The 18,228-nt window shown below is 34.5% G+C and overlaps 2 protein-coding genes across 3 annotated transcripts; both read left to right on the top strand.

Moving 5' to 3' along the window:
- Window positions 1-507: 507 nt before the first annotated feature.
- LOC120262165 (senescence-associated protein OSA15, chloroplastic) lies at window positions 508-5,570 on the top strand. 2 transcript variants are annotated; one of them, XM_039270237.1, is made up of 13 exons: window positions 508-609; window positions 1,187-1,631; window positions 2,186-2,359; window positions 2,862-2,935; window positions 3,076-3,152; window positions 3,236-3,307; window positions 3,778-3,846; window positions 4,370-4,416; window positions 4,507-4,630; window positions 4,715-4,783; window positions 4,882-4,985; window positions 5,074-5,149; window positions 5,237-5,570. In XM_039270237.1, the coding sequence occupies exons 2-13, from the start codon at window positions 1,285-1,287 to the stop codon at window positions 5,399-5,401; spliced, it is 1,398 nt and encodes a 465-aa protein (XP_039126171.1). In that variant the 5' UTR covers window positions 508-609; window positions 1,187-1,284; the 3' UTR covers window positions 5,402-5,570. The 2 variants fall into 2 exon arrangements, with proteins under 2 accessions (XP_039126171.1, XP_039126172.1); XM_039270238.1 differs by lacking the exon at window positions 508-609 and adding an exon at window positions 632-793.
- Window positions 5,571-14,096: 8,526 nt separating this feature from the next.
- On the top strand, window positions 14,097-15,521 carry LOC120260146 (UDP-glycosyltransferase 90A1-like). Its single transcript, XM_039267588.1, has one exon. It carries the CDS (start codon window positions 14,097-14,099, stop codon window positions 15,519-15,521), a length of 1,425 nt encoding a protein of 474 aa, XP_039123522.1.
- The last annotated feature ends 2,707 nt before the right edge of the window (window positions 15,522-18,228 follow it).

Raw genomic sequence — 18,228 nt, 5'->3', positions numbered from 1 at the left:
TTTTGGGTCATAATTTATAGAAATATGTTTGTTTTAGTATCAGGTATTTAATTTATAACCAAAAGTGACCCTTTCACATGATCCACATTAGATATAAATTGGTCTTTGAATTGGAATGAATATGGTTTCTATGTTATTATTATATTATAAACATCAAAGCCACTATTATTTTTATTTTTATTGTTTTATAAAAACAATAAACATTATAGACAATAGCGTGCGCAGACATAAAATTAATCATTCAGGACGAGAAGTTGAAGTTGTGAGTCTGCACACAATCGATGACATATTTCTATTATTGTTTAAAAAAAAAAAAATATATATATATATATATATAATGGTAGTTGCTAGTAAATAATTAAATTTAAAATAAAAAAATCTAAATAATTGTGGATCAAATAAAAGGCCCAAACCAACCTCCTCAAAACGTTCTCATTTTGTTGGCTCACGCGCGGCCGCAAGCTCAACGTGTGGCTCTCAATGCTCTGCCTAATTTTCATGGCCTTTGCCCTTTAGCTTGTCTACTATTTGCTGCCTTCGCTTTCTCCCAGGGCATGCTTCTTATTCCTCTGGACCTCTCTCCCCTTCTCCGCCTCTCTCTTCCTCCCAGTGAGTATCACTATTCACTACTATACTCCCTAGTTTACCTTAATTGCTTTTCATTCATCTCCAGTTCTTTCCAATTTCATGTTGTTTGTTTCTTTTTGAGATACTGATTGTCGACAATCGACGCAAGATTCCTGTTTGTAATGCTTTGTCTGCATGCTTTTTGGATGTTGCCTTTTGTTCATAAGTATGAATTCAGAAATTGTTTTTGATGGTTCAATATATTTTTTTAGTAGTTGTTGTTGTTTTTGGATTGAAACATGTTCACAATGTTTTTGTCTTAATTGTTTTGTTGTTGTTACAACTAGTTGAGTAATTAGAAGAAAATGTTCTGTTACAATTTCTTTCATTTCTTTTTTTTTTTAATGTTCTTGTATTCTTGCAAAGTCTGCATTGAATGAAAGTATGCCCGTATAGTCATTAAGCAGGTTACTTTAGCAGAGCTGCTGATATACTTTTCACTTTTAACAAATGTTTTGTTGGAATTTAGCAATTGCAAAGAGAATTCGGATGCATGTCATTAAGTATTTTCAAGCTTGGGTCAAAAGGCAGGAAAATTAATTGGGTTTATGCTATTCAGGTTAACTACGAGAATGCCAAACTGAAGTAACAGCTTGGAAATAAGACTTTCATTCTGAAAGTTACTACTTCGAAAGTTGATATTTGTGTTTTATCTGCATGCAAGTAGTGGCAGCTATGGCTAGCAAAGTTTCAGGTGTTACCACTGCAATTGATAGGTCAGGATTCACTGACCAGTGCGGATTTATGTGTACATTCTCCAAACCAAATCGTTTAACTGAAGCAAATAATCTAAGGCAATATTTTGAGTTCCGGAAAATTAGTAGTGGACAAGTCCCTGGGCTGCAAACATACTCATCCAACAAGAACCTCTGGCATGTTTGTGGTATACCATATCATAGCATGATTTTCCGTAGAAATGGCATCCTATGTCGTTCTACCGGCACTAGTAGCAGTGAAACTAAAGAGTGTGCATGGAGATCCAAAGAATGCACTGATAGCTCAAGGTACTGGTAGTCCTATGATAACTCTTCGATTTGTTATTATTTTGTCTCTTTTACTTCTGAATTTACTGAACAGCATAATTGAGCAATAATAAATGAACGGATGTTTGAAAATTTTACTTGGTTAATAAAAAATTTGTTTTCTTTTAAGCATTGTCATTCTATCATGTGCGTAACTAATTCTTGATTGTTGATTCACATTAAAAAATAAATAAATAAGTAAAAAAAAAAATCTATAATGCGTACTGTTTTTCATTTAATTTTCTATTCATTTATAAATTATTCTACCAGATTGAAGTTCCTTAATTTTTTACTTTAACATGTCCCATTTGAAATTCTTGATCATAACTTGGAATCAGGTAACTTCGTAGCTCATTTGACTGTCTATTTCTTTCATATTGAAGTTACATGTAAGCACATTGTACCTAAGTAATTACTCGCTGTTTTCCAATGCAATAATCTCATTGTGCCTAAATAATAACTCTCCTTTTTCTGGCGCAATTCATGTGTCATGTTTATATACTATTTATGAGCCCTGGTTCTTTCTGTCATAGCAGTCAAACTGAAGAGGGGCACCCTGTGGGAACTAGTCATCATTTGTCGGACCATCAATCAAGGTGTCGAATTGCTTCTTACGCTCATCCAGGGTTGGCTGAAGCCTGCAGATTTGTGTACAATGATGCAAAATTTGTGAATGAAAGGGCACGCAATGATATCATCTTGCTTTCACGGTACTTTGTGCTTTCAGTATGTCTTATACAGATAAATTGTTTTCATGTTTATGAGCCAATTTCTCTTTCTTTTATCAAGTGAAAATGTTTTAAAATATGAGTTAGGTTCCTCATATCAATCTAATACTACATCCTGACTCTCCAAAACAACCATAAAAAACTGCCTCTGAATTACACATTTGTATTTCTTGACTAAATTGGCAATTAACAATGGACACATTTAGAAAGTATTGATAGCCATTGTAAAGAACTAGATATTTATCCACATCTTTCTCCCCTAACAAGTGTTCCGAGTCATCTATATGTAATGACTGGCGTCTCCATGGCCTTCAATTTTCATTTTTCACACTAGCTGAAAGAGTTGCTTTGTAACTTCTACAGTTGCAGATGCATAAAGTTAATCACAACATGTTTTCAGGCATTAGCTGATCCATGTATTTGCTGTTCACATTGCTTTGCTGTCTTTCTATGAATGTGAATGTGTTCCATGGTCATGCCTCAGCGGCATAACAAGATTGAATGATCGAGCACGCCAAGATGTTGCAGTTCTTGGGCTCGAATTTCTTAAGCTTGATGGTATGCGTTTACATCCATTCTTGATTGATCCATTGTAACTTCAAAAGCTGCATAATTAACGAAGTCAATCATCTACCTACCTCCAGTATACTTATGCAATTAGTATTTGCCCCTCATTTATTCTTTATGATGCCTGCAAGCTCGTGCGAGGGAGGATACTGAGAAGATTGACCATGGTGTGAAGAAAAAAGCTGCTCGATTACATCATATAGCTACAGTATGTATCTAAAGTAGGGTATCCAAAGTTGAACAGATACTTCTGTAATATATGAATCGCTCATTTTTCTAAACTCATTTTAGACCTTAAAAGACAAAGCTCGCTCAAAATTAAAGACAGTGGCAGACAAGCATTGGAGTGATGGTGCCTTGGAGGTAAGATTTAGCAGTTAGCAGACATGCCCTTGTTTATTTTATTTTTTTATTTTTTCTTAATTTTCTTTTCAAAATGCTATATGTTCTACCTGCATTCATTTCTTTGTTAGTGGGTTCAATGTCATTATGAAATTCTGTTGCGTCTTGACATAGGTTGCATTTGTAAATGATGCAGCAGCCCAATTAAGTGTTCCATGCAGAAAAAAATTGCCTGCTATATTTGACAGGAAGAATTAACATATTTGACCTGATAAACTCTTTTTAACTAGCTATTGTGGTTTGTGTAACCAGTGCTTCGTCTAGGATGTATAATTTGAGGCTAAGAACCAAGCATTACTAATTTCTTCATTATCTTGGAGGTTTAATATCACCTATAAGTCACTACAAAACCTTTGAAATATCTACATATTTGCATTTGTTGGTGATATATAAAGGTTTTGGCGTCATGACAACTTTTGCTTTCGTTTCAGGCTGATTTAAGGCGAGCAAACTTTTGTATGAGGCGCCGAGCCATGGAAGACGCATTCATGGCATTGAAGGTAGAATAAGCTGTAAATGCATTGAGCTCTGCAGGGGAACTTTAGGTTCCTCTTAATTGGCTGCACTTTTTGATATAAATTTTGCATAGAGAAGATAATTTATGCCAATAATCACTGTATTCCAGGTTGTATTGTCAGATGATAAAGTGGACTTCATTACAATATAATTTTAAAAGATCTTATCAGTTTAGTTATAATATGTCTTTTTTATAGTTACCCTCCGAGTTTGGGTATGTGCACACCCTAGACTGTTTTGAGATAATCTCCAAAATAGAGAAAATTTAAATCTACTTTCATTCTTAGCAGCAGAAAGGGCTCTTCTATTATCCCAACTTCCCCTCATTCAATCAGTTGCAAGAATAATGTCTTACAAAAAAGATCCAATATCCAAGGTTGTGATCTCACAATTTTGTACCCCTCTTGATAGTTGTTCAAATGCATAATCGATTATAAAATTTCCGTACATAAATGTCACGGCGATTTGCAATCTGAGAATAATTCCCTTCATTTTTCTCGAATGCAGTTTGTGAGGGACATCCATGAGATGATGGCAAACAAGTTGTACCAACAGTAAGCTCCTTAACAAATATTAGAACATCAATTTGTGATTGTTTATATGTTCATACTTGCCTATATTGATTCATGTAACCATTTATGTAGACCTAGGACACAAGGTTGTCTCTCAGAGAATGATGTTTTGGGTTTTATCACACTCGAAAAGAATGGGAAATCTCTTGATCTCTTCAGCCAGGAAGTCCCTACAGATCGCATAACTGCCATTCAGGTCTTTCTTACTTAACCAAACATATTTAAATTCTTCTTAGTTAACACTTCCGCATTTAACACAATTCTTTGAGAAGTATCACAGGAAGCATATTGGAGCATGGCATCTGCCTTATCAGAGGCAGATGGGATCGACTATACTGATCCTGAAGAGGTTTAAACCTCAAAATCCTTTTCAATTCACAAGCAATACTCTATTCATTTAAAGTCCTTTACCTTCTTATATCTTTTTCCTCTCTCTCTTTTTGCAAGCTTGAATTGCTGGTGACAACTCTTATAGATCTTGATGCAATGGATGGTAAAAGCAGTGTCTCATTATTGGCTGAATGTTCAAGCTCTCCTGATGTTAGTACAAGGTATAATATTAATTCCTTAACTACTAACCAGTCAAGTGGTAGTTTTGTCCTAACTTATTGATTGCGATCGCATGATATATCACTGCAGGCAAGCTCTAGCAAATGCTTTAGCAGCAGCTCCATCCATGTGGATTCTTGGGAATGCTGGAATGGGAGCATTGCAGGTAAATGTTAAGGATCCTCACAAACACAAACACAAACACACATACTGAAAGAACTAAACCTGCTGTTATTCTTGGTTCTTGATGCAGAGATTGGCACAAGACAGCAACCACGCTGTTGCTGCTGCTGCATCAAAAGCTATTGACCAACTGAAACAACAGTGGGAACTGGAGGAAGGTGACAGTTTGAGGTTTATGATGAATCGTTATCCACAGGAAGATGATCAAGATGAAACTGATCCAGAGATGTGCTGACATGCATTCAACTACTAATACTCTTATTTGATCCAGATCTTATTAGTAACTGTACAAAATTTTGATGGGTTGATGCCCAAAAGTTGTGAACAAAAATTTAAAATCTGTAAGATCACATAAGTGATATTCAGTATTTTATTATCAAGGTCCAAGTTAGGCTTCTCGTTCACTTTGGTGACATTCTATGCGTAATTGTGAGCATTTGGATCAAAGGAAAATTAGAGGATAAATAAATTAAAATCATCTATTATAGTTTATAACATGTGGCCACATGTTCCTTGGGGTTTGGCTTCACTTCAATAAACTTCTTCTCCATTACTTTTCAATACATGTTTAAATGTTTAACACTTGTCATTTATGTTTTTAGTAGTTAAAATTTTAACTTCACATCATTAATTTAATTATGGTGCAACTCTTTATTAATGTGGAGATTAATATATGTAAACAAAAAACTTTTTTTTTTTTTTTTTATCAATTAGAGCATTAATTTAACAATATGTTTTAACTAACTCCTTTTCTTCTCTTTTGATTATTTGAGAAAAATAAATCATAATATATATATATATATATTATAAGTTTTTATAAAGAAAAGATGAAGTTTGTTGCAATTGTTGTCACAAAAAAAATAAAGTTTAGTTTTTTTAAATACAAAATCCGTTGAATTGATCTAGAAAATAATAAAATTAATTTTTAAAAATCTTAAAAGAATAAAAAAAAGATAAAATATAAAAAATTAATTTTTTGTGAAAAAGATTATTTAATATTATCATATTCTAATATATGAAAAAAAATATTAATTAAATTTAAATCTAGGTCACTGAAAACATAAATGACATATATAGTAAAATAGCTAAACATGTATTAAAAAGTCACAAAGAAGAGGTGTATTGGATCGGAGCCAAACCTGTGTTCGTCGAGCAGGGCTAAGGGCTTGGTTAGAAAAATGAATATGTCACGCCCCGAACCCAGCTCTATGGACCTGAGACGTCGACAAACAACCGTACACCTACAAGGCCGAAACCATGTAGGCATACAAGGCCGAAACCATGTAGGCATACAAGGCCTCAAAACCTGATCCAAAACAGAACAAAGATCAAACTCAGTGGATTGCAAAAAACAATATAAACTTATACAAATAAAACACAGTCCCACAAAAAAAACAGGACTTAATACATGCTAATACTCGACGATTATCTAACGATCCCCGCTAAGCTATCCGCCACTCAACTCTACTCTTGATATGAAAAGATATTAAACAATAAATTATGAGCTTGACAGCCCAGTAAGCATCCACTAAAACAATTATAGGGATCATTTGCAAAAATAAAAAATTATCAAAATCAAAATCAGAAAACAAATTTATTTCAAATGAACATAGATGTCAAAACCAAGCATATAGGCCCCCCAAACAACTATTGCCAAAACAAAATAACAGAACTCATATATTTATCCTCGGTGACCCGAGCCAGAATATCAGAACTCATAAGTTTACTCTCGGTGACCCGAGCCAGATTTATCAGAGGCCATTATTCTTCACCGACGGAAAGCAGTGGAAAACTATAGTTTCTATATCAGAGTACATGTTGACACGGTCAGTGTTTAACCCCCAGTGACAGGGTTATTGCAAAGTTAGTTTGGGGACTACGAGTACTTTGTCAAAATATTTCATGTTCACAAAATAATAAACTATCAAAATTCATACCGGGCACAATGCAAGTAATTTGCAGTCACATGATCCCATTTTTATCATATCAAAATAATCCAGTTAATTGAATCCAAACATGAACAGATAATAAAGAAAAACACAATAGTAATTAATCAGAAAGTAAATAAATATATGGACTTCAAAAATTAAGTAATCCAAATGTAAATAAATTATTTAAACCTTTCAGATAATTCTAATCCAAAATAAAATATCATTAACTGGAACTTTAAAATAATTTAAAATAATTTCAAAATTAATAATAAATAAATAATTCAAAATATAAATAAATACATAAAATCATTATTTTTCTCAAAATTTTCAGATGTTCAGAAAACTAAAGTATATACATATAATATGATTTATATGTAGGATATAGCCAGATTTTTGAATTCTTACACCAATCGAGTATTTCTCAGGAAGTCCTAATTTGGGAATAACCCATCAGAATTACTAGTAAATAAATTCTAAAATTCGCAAAAACAAATCAAACACTAACAAAATTACCAAGGTCAAGACCAATAACCAATTCACCTACATTAAAATCAACGTAGCTTTGCAAATTCTAACCCAAATCAAAAATTTTAAACTTATGAGAAAACTAGGCATCTTCATCTAAAACATATCCAAACCTCACAATGATTTGTGACCTACAGAATTTAAGTCACCAGTATTAAAAATCATACTTATGTAAACCAACAGTTTCAGACATGCATATTCCAATAAAAAATATCTCATAACATATAACTTCAAAAGTAATACAATCTTACTGACAATAAGATAACTCAGAAATGAACAACTTTCATATTTTTTTTTACCTTATCCAGTTCAATCTTCATGATCATCAAAAATGACCATAATTCTTCAGGCTATGTAGAGAAATATCAGACACTTATACGGTCTCTCTCTCTCCCTAAACGGTGATTTGAAACCGAAGAAGCTAAAGAGACGGCTAGGGTTTTGAAATTAAACAAAAACAAAATCAATGGTTAAGATTAAAAATAAAACCAACGGCTAGGATTAAAAGATAAAAGCAGTGGTTAGGATTTGATTAAGGGGTGGGGCTCATAGAATAGTTCAGGGGGATATTTATAATAATAATTAAAAAAAAAAGCATATATATTTGCGCCGCCCCCGAGCAAGGTTAGGGTTAAACTCAAAAGGACCAAAGAGCGAAGAGCTTCATCGTAGAGAAGATCTGAAGAATGGCTCCCCATCGCTGGGCTAACTTGGGGATCATGGCGGGCACGATCCTCGGCGGAGTGTTTGGCTTCTATTTCATGGATCTCGTTGAGGATAGCTACCAGGCAAACCTCTATTCCATCTCATCATCTCCTTTGATCGGCTTCTATTGATCTGAAAGTTTTTCGGTGGTTTTTTGTGTCAGCGTGAGATGCGTAGGAGACTGAAGAGGATATTGGCCCAGCAACAGCTAGAGCAGCAGAGAATTGACAACCCTAAGCTCGTATCTGACACTTGAATCTCCTGAGGTTCCTCTTCTTGTCTATATCTTCTTTGATTGCTTCTGGTGTGTTTTTTTTTTGTTATTTGACTTGTTTCTGGGTTATTGTGGCTTGTATGGATTGGGTGAATAGATCTAGTATATATGTATATATATATCTTTGTTTGTCTATATTAAAAACAGATTTGATTAGCTATTAAAATATCTACTCAATTTATAAGGCTTATAACTGCTACTAAAGAAATCTATAAGACTTATAGCGGTAGAAATATTTTGTCAATATAAAATTTATAGATCAATAAGGCATAATGTCGAACATGTGATAGGTGTTAATGGATCTCGTCTGGTACTTGGAGGATATGAATGTAGAGTGGTTTGAATACATATGTGACGAATTTCATGCTCAGTTGCTGTATTTGTTTCGAGCTGTAATACAAAAGCTTCTGATAAAAAAAATCTTCTTTTTCGTTTCTTCTTCTTCTTTCTCTTGTTGGAGTATACGGTTAAATAACAGGATGTGTTCATGAGTGTACAGTAGTAGTGAATATCAAAGGATTGATTAAACTATGATTGTGCCTTTCAACAGTAGCAAGAGATGAATCAAGAGATAACTCTTAAATAGATTTGGTCTTATGGTGGTATGTTATACTTTGGTGTTTAACTTTGAATGGTCTTTTTTCCTTGACAGAAGTGGATGATGCATTTCATTAATAAAAGCAATAGACAGGATTAGGCCATTTGGTATGAGCTTGTCATTAACAGCAAAATACATGAAATACAAATCTGAAATGGTGAAGCACAAAATAAAAATCTAGCAAACAAACTTAGCCTGCTCCTTTAGAGACCGCCTTAATTTTGCTAGTATAATGAACCATCTCCAAGGATTCTCTTCTTAGAAAGTTAGGCTTCTTTTGAACCAGGATTCAATCTCAATGAGTTTCAGGTGCTTAGAATATGGAGTTACATTAAACCAAGATGTGAGAAAATTATTGATATACATGCTGAGTTTCCAGAGTTTACAATGAAAGCAGTAGATATTGAAAGATCTTATGTTGCGGTCAAGCCAGATATTCCAAGTTGCAAAGACCACAAGGTCACATCTGGCAACAAGTGATTTATCCATTAAGGAGTATCAGGGGTGCCATAGAAGCTCAATTGAGCAGGGCCTAGAGGCGAGCCGGAAATTGCCACTTTAGTGATTCTATATGATGATTATAAACAAGCAAAGGAGGATCAAGTGGTATAGCATCTCATTTAAGGCACACAAGTAGGATGTAGATCGGTTCCTGTGTGTTACCTGGATACAGTGTATTCAGAAAAAATTAGTACCCATACAAGGAGACCTATGATACATAGGGACACATTTGAGTCACATGTTCCTCACATGATCCTATTTTACTTTATTTATTTGAAAAAAAACCTTCGATTTCACTTATTTCTTTTTCATTTTGCTCTCCATCGTAATATTTCCTTTCAATTTTCAAATTAAATCTTTTATTTCTTTTGGATTACTTATTTTTTTATCTTTTTAAAGTACATGATTTTTTATGTTGTTTTATTATCTGATTTTTCACCTTTTAAAAAATGATTTTCATAATTTAAATAATCCTATTTTACTATTTTTTTTTTCTGAAAAATATGTGTTTTACTACAATGTTATCTACCTTTCTTAACCCAATATGGTTCACAGTGTTTATAAGCACGCATCTAAAAAGGATTTGTTTTACTAAAGTATTTTCCAATACTAATATGATTTTACATGTTTGCATATTTCAACATATGTGCATTTATATATATATATATATATATATATATTTGAGAAGTGGATAAACCATAATTTTGTCGGGAAGATAAAACGACCGCACTGAGAGTACATGGGAAGAGAATTACAAAAGAAGCACATGACACACACACACACACACACACAGACATACATGCATATACAATAATGTTCACATATCTAGTTTTCATGAAATTCAAGTGTTAGATGCTGTCCAATACTTGGATATTCGACACCCATCTTTATATCCTGGCAACACGGGTACTTTCCCCCTATGGTTTCTCTTAGTGAGGTTCTTTGGGTTACAATCCGGTTGTTATGCGTTAGAATTCCATCATTAAAGATGAGTCATCTAAAAAGGTTTATCTTTAAGAGGCAGGTTGCTTCAAAAGATGCCTGAGAATGCTGACAAAATCTCACTATTAACATGGATTTGATAAAATGATTGAACAGAGAAGAACCATGTGGAATAAGAATTCAAACCCAAAGTGGTGATCTATTTTGGAAGAAGTGTTGATCTGGAGAGAAAATTCTGTAAGGTATCATCAAGTGTATCCTGTAGGTTTGCACCTCAGGGTGGATGGAGAAGGCCAACTGAATGTCTGGATTGATCAATTGAGCCAGTCTGAGGCTAAAAAATTAAGCACATGTTTATAACTCTGTTATGTTATATTCAGTAAATTGAGTCAATACTTTGTTTTCATCTAGTTTTGCCCATAAACTCAAAGTTGAGGTAGGAGTGATCATTGAGTTGTATTGAAACATCCAAACTCCTTATTCAGTTAATTGAGCAGTACTTAGATTTCAGCCTTTTTACTCCAAAAACATAAGTTGTTCGAGTAATGATCATTAGTGAGTTGAGTATCCAAACTTCAGGTATGTGGTGTATGTCATATAACAAGCTTTATGCTTTGTTTGTCAACTATTCAGTGTTGCCCTGCCTAAGGAATTCCATTCTCAGTTACAAGTGATTGTATTCTTAGTACCATTAGTTGTTTGATGTCGTGGCAGATTATTTTTGTCAAGCAATAGGATGCATTGGGTATATGCTAATTTCAGTACTTGTCTTGAAAATATGTTAAAGTTCATGTCTGCACTCAGCAATATCAAGGAAATTTCCAACAGTGGGCCCTATCTGTTCTCTCTTTCTATATGTTTGTTTCTTAGAATTTTGATTTAATTTCTTAATGATCAATACTAAGTATAGTTGTTTTTTGCTTTGATGGTTCATGTATCCTTCTGGTCAATATATTAATAATATCTACGAAAGAAACAGGCAACAGTAGTCAGGGACAAAGAAACTTAAACCGTATATGCCCAGTCGGTCATCTTGTTAGTTTAGAAACAAACTGAAGGAAAGGATATGTGGTTATAGAATGTTATAGAGGTGTATGTTTGTTGCCACATATTTTATCCGTCAGATTTTTCAGGTTGCTGGTTATTACATATAAAGAGCATCTTGTTCCGAAAAGGTTACTTATTTTTAATTTGATCGTCGGTCATGTGGGGATGTCAGTAAATTGAATTTCTACGGACATCCCCTTCTGGTGGTTGTCAAATCAACATCTAACGGCCTTCCCACCTCGTCCCCTCGTTTCACTAAATCCAACCCTCACCCTTTCCATTCTCTCTTATTTTTTCAAGTCTGCGGATGTATTGTATTTTTATTATGCCACCATTTTTGTTCTCTTTCTTTTGAAAAACCATTTTCAATTCTCTTTTGGGTCTAGGTGAAGTTAAGTTTTTCATTTCTTCTTTTCTCTTGTAAAGTCATTTCTGAACGTATGGTTTGACTGAACAATTAATAGAGTTGGCTTAAATGGCAAAAGATTTGTTTGTGTCACTTAAGTGGTTTCGAATTTGAATGTTTGTGTATGCAAAAAAAAAAAAAATCCATTGGGAGATGTCTACACTTTTATAGGGCTTGTAGTTTCTTGCCCTTTTAGAAAACCAATAGGTCAAACCTTTTTTTTTTAAAAGTGATCTACTTTTTAATGGGCATTGCTTTCTGTCATCTATTGTGAAGACCTTGCTGGAGATAGAAAAATTAGAACTAGACATTTAAACCCGTTCTGAAAGACAAACATTTGTTGATTGAGCAGGTAGACCATATAGAGTAATTTACTGAAAAGATCGACCAGGTTGATATACACATTTTATAAATGGATGGGCTACTTTGATAGACATACAAACACTTTATACACATGGTCACGGTTGGTAGCCACGCACAATCAATAAACAGATAGAACACTCGTTTAAACAAATAGACCATATTCATAACAGGATATACTGACTCCCTACAGGAATAGTTTGTGGATAAAACACATAGGCTATGGAGCCTGGCCAATTTTTGGGCTTCCTGATTGTGAACCAAGAACTCTTCCATTCTTTTGGTTGTAGCCTACCCAATTCCAGAAGCAAGTGCTTCTTCTCTGGAAGCCCATGCTCTGTTTTTGGCTATGGAAAACATCAAGGTCAATCATTCTTCCATTCAGCATATTTTTGGTTCCAACAGAGATCTTTATGCTGCTGTTACCACTGGTATTTTGCCACATCACTGGCGGACTGATCATTGGATAAATCAAATTAATGATGCCTTGATAAGTACTGGCAACCTGGAGATTCATCTTATACCTCATAATTGGAATGCTGCAGCTCTCAGATTAGCCTTGCATGGATTAAGCTTACACTCTTTATCCCTCTACCATTGATAAGGATTTGCCCTTGGCTTATGAAGAGCTTCTTTCTTCAGGGCTTTTCTATGTAGTTTTTTGTTGTCTTTTCCTGTCTCTTGCTTTCTTTTGTTTTTGTTCCTTTGTTTCGCTGTTGTATCTCTTTTATTTTCCATGTTTTTCTGTTTCTTTTCTTTTCAATAAATAGCGGTCGGCTCCTTTTCATAAAAAAAAAAAAATAACACAAAGGCTTAGTCACTAATCTGAGGGCTGATAGACGCATACATACACTTACTAAAGAGGCTGACTAGATTATTAAACACTTACAATATATTAATGAACCAGTTAGCCTGACCTGAGTAACGCTTACACCATTCACGAACTACAGTGGCCAGGATAATTTACTGGCTGATATTAAAGTGAGATATGAATAGAAGGGACAATTCCCAAAAGTTGCTTTTGAAAGTGTTTTAGAGAATTTATCCCATCTTTCCAAAAGTTGCTTTTGAAAGTGTTTTAGAGAATTTATCCCATCTTTAATAGTTTTTTCCAAATAAAAATGGTGATTAGAGATTGATTTTTTACTAGTTATCCCATTCAGGATTTTTCTTTGTTTAAAGTTTAATTTTAATTTTTGCTTTTATTTTTATTATTTTTTTGGACTAAAAGGTCTTTACGACTTTGGCAGAGAGCGAACAAGGACGTACAGTTTAATTAAATGACATTAAAGCAGCAGGATATTATACATCAAAGAGGCTGATTTGTCAAGACGTTGCCGTCCGATTGCTTGAACAAATTTGATGCTCTTACTAGTCTAAGCTTGACACATGTTTCAGTGTTTTCATACGGTTTCTAGAATGAACATATTCTAATATTCCTTTGACTTCTATTCTAACCATGTCCGGATAGTATTCCTGCACTTCCATTATAAAATCGCCTGTGCAGCCGCTGAGCCATTCACATAAAAAAGATCTAACGAATTGAATTCTGTCCAAGTAATCTCTTGACCAAGGGGATCATTGTTAATGTATTCTAAGCTTATATATTAACCATGAAACAGAACTAGTGAGCAGACAAAAATGGCTGCATCTCCTTCCTCTGCTCACAAGCCTCACATAGCCATTTTCCCCTTCATGTCCAAGGGCCACACCATCCCTCTCCTCCATTTAGCTCACCTCCTCCACCACCGCCGCCTTGCCTCTCTCATCACCATCTTCACCACTCCTCTCAACTCACCCTTCATCCTCAACTTCCTCTCCGGCGTTGAACCAGACATCATTGAGCTCTCTTTCCCGGGCGACATCCCTAAAGACCTCCCGCCCAATATTGAGAGCACTGACTGCCTCCCTTCCATGCTTCTCTTCCTACCCTTCATCCAAGCTGTCAAAAAACTCCAGCCACAATTTGAGCAAGCCCTGAAAAACCTTCCGACCATCAACCTCTTGATCTCCGATGGCTTTCTTGGGTGGTCCGGTGACTCCTCCGCCAAGTTCGGCATCCCTAGAATGGTCTTCAACGGCATGGGAAACTTCGCCATGACTATCTCTCATATTGTATCTATAAACAAACCACACAAACATGTCTCCTCCTATGATGATCCCTTCACTGTCACCCCTTTCCCTCATCTCAAACTCACCAAAGCTGACTTAAATCCTCCCTTTGATGATCCTGATCCTGATCCAAAAGGCCCCCTTCACGAGTTTGTTATGGAGCAAGGGATAGCCACCATGCAGAGCCATGGCATCATAGTTAACAGCTTCTCGGAACTTGATGAGATTTATCTACATTATTGGAACAAAAACATTGGACCTAAATCTTGGTATGTTGGTCCTCTATGCGTGATGGATGCTGAGCACCATCAGCTTGCATGCATGCAATGGTTGGACGCACGTTCCTTGTCCAACCGGCCGGTGCTGTACGTGGCCTTCGGTTCTCAGGCGATTGTTGCACCGGCGCAGCTGCAAGAGATCGCCGTTGCGTTGGAGAAGTCTGAGCATGATTTTCTCTGGGTGATCAAAGAAAATTATTATGATGATGTTCTTTTTGGGGAGTTTGAAGAGAAGGTTAAAGATAGAGGAATGGTTGTCCATAAATGGGTGGATCAAATGGAAATTCTTAGCCATGAAAGCGTCAAAGGATTTATGAGTCACTGTGGATGGAACTCAGTGATGGAGAGTGTGGTGGCCGGAGTTCCAATGCTTGCATGGCCGATGATGGCCGAGCAGCCTTTGAATGCTAAGTTTGTTGTTGAAGAGATGAAGATTGGGTTGAGGATTAGAACAAGAGGAAAGGATATTGAGAATGAGGAGTTGATTGGGAGGGATCATATAGAAGAGATGGTGAGGGAGTTGATGGTAGGGGAAGGAGGGAAGGAGGTTGCAAGGAATATCAAGGTTTTGAGTGAGAAGGCAAGGTTGGCAATGGAGTGTGGTGGTTCTTCTTGGACTTCTTTGGAGACTTTGGTTTCTCAAGTGTCTTCCGTTAATACTGTTCCTTCTCATTAATTAGTGTTTAGCCAGGGATTAAGTGACGTGGTTAGCATATTAATCCTTGATTAAAAGGCCAAATGATTTATATGACGAATATATTTTAAGTTAATTTTAATGACTAGGGGGAAAAAATGTGATGACTACATAATCAATTTAAGGACCTATTGTTACTCCGATGGCTGCTACTGGGTTTGATTTGAATGTATTCGTTAAAAAATGAAAAAACAATCTAGTGGATTCCGTGAAACAAGACTTGGCTCATTCTTTAACATGAATTTATAAATTTTATTATTTATTTGTTATTAATATAGGAATAGGTTGGTAATTACTTTTAATATATTATTATTTATTTTATTTTTTTTTTAAAAAAGTGGATAAACCACAATTTATTAAAAAGAAAAACACAACATGGCTTGACAAGGAAGTTTACAAGAACATAAAGCAACACAGCCAGAGAGGTCGACCAGTACCAAAGAACAACACACAGACCGAAAACCAGATCCACTAGATGTGGAAAGGAACAGAAAGATAAAAACGCAACCTAGCGGGGAAGAAACCACTAGGAACTACCCAAGGTGATCAGGGGCTGCTTGACTCTCCCCTCCTGGGCTCAGCAAACTCCAGGCTCCTCTTGACTGAATGCGAAGCCTCCTCAAGCCTTTGTCTTTTCTGCTCAGGAACTGCGGAAACCCAAAACATAAACAAATGAGAAACTTTAATAATCACAGATAAACAATCATCAAAACAATCATCAAAGATTCTCCTGTTACATTCAAGCCAAACATTCCAAATTAAGGCCCTAGACAAGATATTATTTTTTATTCTAAAAGTTATTAAATTGAGACAATCTAATGGTTGAGGATGATCCACATCTTGATTTAGTTGTAACCATACCACGAAACTGAGTCTATGGTAAGATTATCTATCCATTAAAATAGAATATGATAAGTTTTTTTAACAATATACTAACTGCTATAGTTTTTGTTGAATTTAAAATAAATAAATAAATAAATAGATAAATCATCCAAAAATGTTATTAAAAATATAGTTGTTACCCTTAAACATGCCGGATATATAAATGAAATTCATAAGTCAAATCCTGGAAGGTATATGAATTAGTTCGGACAATTAAGTATAGAAATAGATGAGGAAGAGCAGAATATATAGAACCATTAAAAATGATCACTATTAAAGATCATCTCTATTCATATATATATGCTGGGTCAAGTTAGGGTGTTAGATATATATATTCAGAAGAAGTGCACTGCAATTCTTCAATTGACATGAGATTTAAGAAATAGCGAAAGACCAAATTTGAAATAAAACAACTCCAAATCTTGTGAGCGAGCACCCGTGTAACTGTGTAAGAAGAAGATGATCAACCGGCTAAAAGTCGCACAAGAAGGAAAAATATATAATGTGAAACATAGAGGTTGTATGCTACAACAACATTTCACTTCACTGATTTTTCAATGTCCAAATATTAATTGGTGAAGGATATTTTCACATGATTGAAGAGATGAAAAATAAACTCTACATGAAAAGTGTTTTGCATTAAAAGTGAAAGCAATCTAATTCTCCGAAATTGGCAGGTTAATATGACAAAGTAGACGAACCAGAGCTATTTCTCTGCCGAACCGGTACCAGTGTTGGATAAACTCAGGTTTAATTTAGTAAATAGTTTAGTTTTACAACAAAAAATAATAATAAAAAAATGTAAGGAAAAGAAAACATATGAAAATCACATTCTAGTTGCATAAATAATAATAAAAAAACAGAATGTATGTATGCATATATGCGTGCAAAAAACATTGTTGCATAAATATTAAAAAAAATGTATGTATAAATATATATATATATGTAAAAAAAAATTGACGGCCTCTTGTTTTATTGGCACTTGGCTTTCTACATAAAGTGCTTGTGTCCCTATTGAGTGTTGAGGAGGCAGCTTTAAACTTTAGCTCACACAGACTGAAAATACAGATGTATTGAAGTACTAATACTATGTTTATGTTTGTTTCTAATAGGTGACTTGTTCACATTTCTTTAAATTAAAAAAAAAACACACACACTCTCCTCAATTTCTAATACATGGCATGACTTTCATTCACTAATCTAATTAGAAAGTGAGGAAAGTTCATATCATGCCATATAGCATTGGTTCTTATTATAAATAAACAAATAAAGGCATCAAGGGTGTGTGATTCACCATATTGGTTAAATCATTAAGTTGAATAATTTTTTTTAAAAAAATAAATCATAATTTTATTAAAAAAATAAAGCACAATAGCAAAATCACAGTCAAATAAACATTTCATAAAGACACAAATCGATTAGGAATGGAAACAAAAAAGAATAACACATAAACTACATACGCCCTGAGGTAAGAGAAAGTATCCTCCCAAAATTATTTTCAATATAAAAATAATACATAATTTTTCATAAGCTCAATCAACAGTGAAATTAACCTATTCGAATATAATCATAATTACTAACTACTTAATCTCTCCTAAAAATCACCTTTGAAAAAAAAGAAGCTTTGACAATGTTATTGGTTGATAAACAAAACCAAAGTCTTACATTTAGGGGGTGTTTGGATTGGCTTTTAAAAAGCCAAGAAGTGCTTTTTTATAAGTTAAGCACTTCTGAGCTCAAAAAATCATGTTTGTATTAGCTTTTCTGCAGAAGCAGAAGCTGATAAAAAAGCTGAAAAACAGCTTTT

This window comes from Dioscorea cayenensis, chromosome 5 (assembly GCF_009730915.1).
Source record: "Dioscorea cayenensis subsp. rotundata cultivar TDr96_F1 chromosome 5, TDr96_F1_v2_PseudoChromosome.rev07_lg8_w22 25.fasta, whole genome shotgun sequence".
Classification (NCBI taxonomy): Eukaryota; Viridiplantae; Streptophyta; class Magnoliopsida; order Dioscoreales; family Dioscoreaceae; genus Dioscorea; species Dioscorea cayenensis.
Note: the sequence above shows the minus strand (reverse complement) of the source record. Positions and strands in the feature narration are given on the sequence as shown.

Bases quoted from the DNA above. Each gene is read 5' to 3' on its own strand.
- LOC120260146 (XM_039267588.1), top strand. From the start codon at position 14,097: ATGGCTGCATCTCCTTCCTCTGCTCACAAGCCTCACATAGCCATTTTC.
- LOC120262165 (XM_039270237.1), top strand. From the start codon at position 1,285: ATGCAAGTAGTGGCAGCTATGGCTAGCAAAGTTTCAGGTGTTACCACT. The intron at 2,936-3,075 runs GTATGCGTTTAC...GATGCCTGCAAG, and splicing joins CGAATTTCTTAAGCTTGATG to CTCGTGCGAGGGAGGATACT. The intron at 3,153-3,235 runs GTATGTATCTAA...AACTCATTTTAG, and splicing joins GATTACATCATATAGCTACA to ACCTTAAAAGACAAAGCTCG.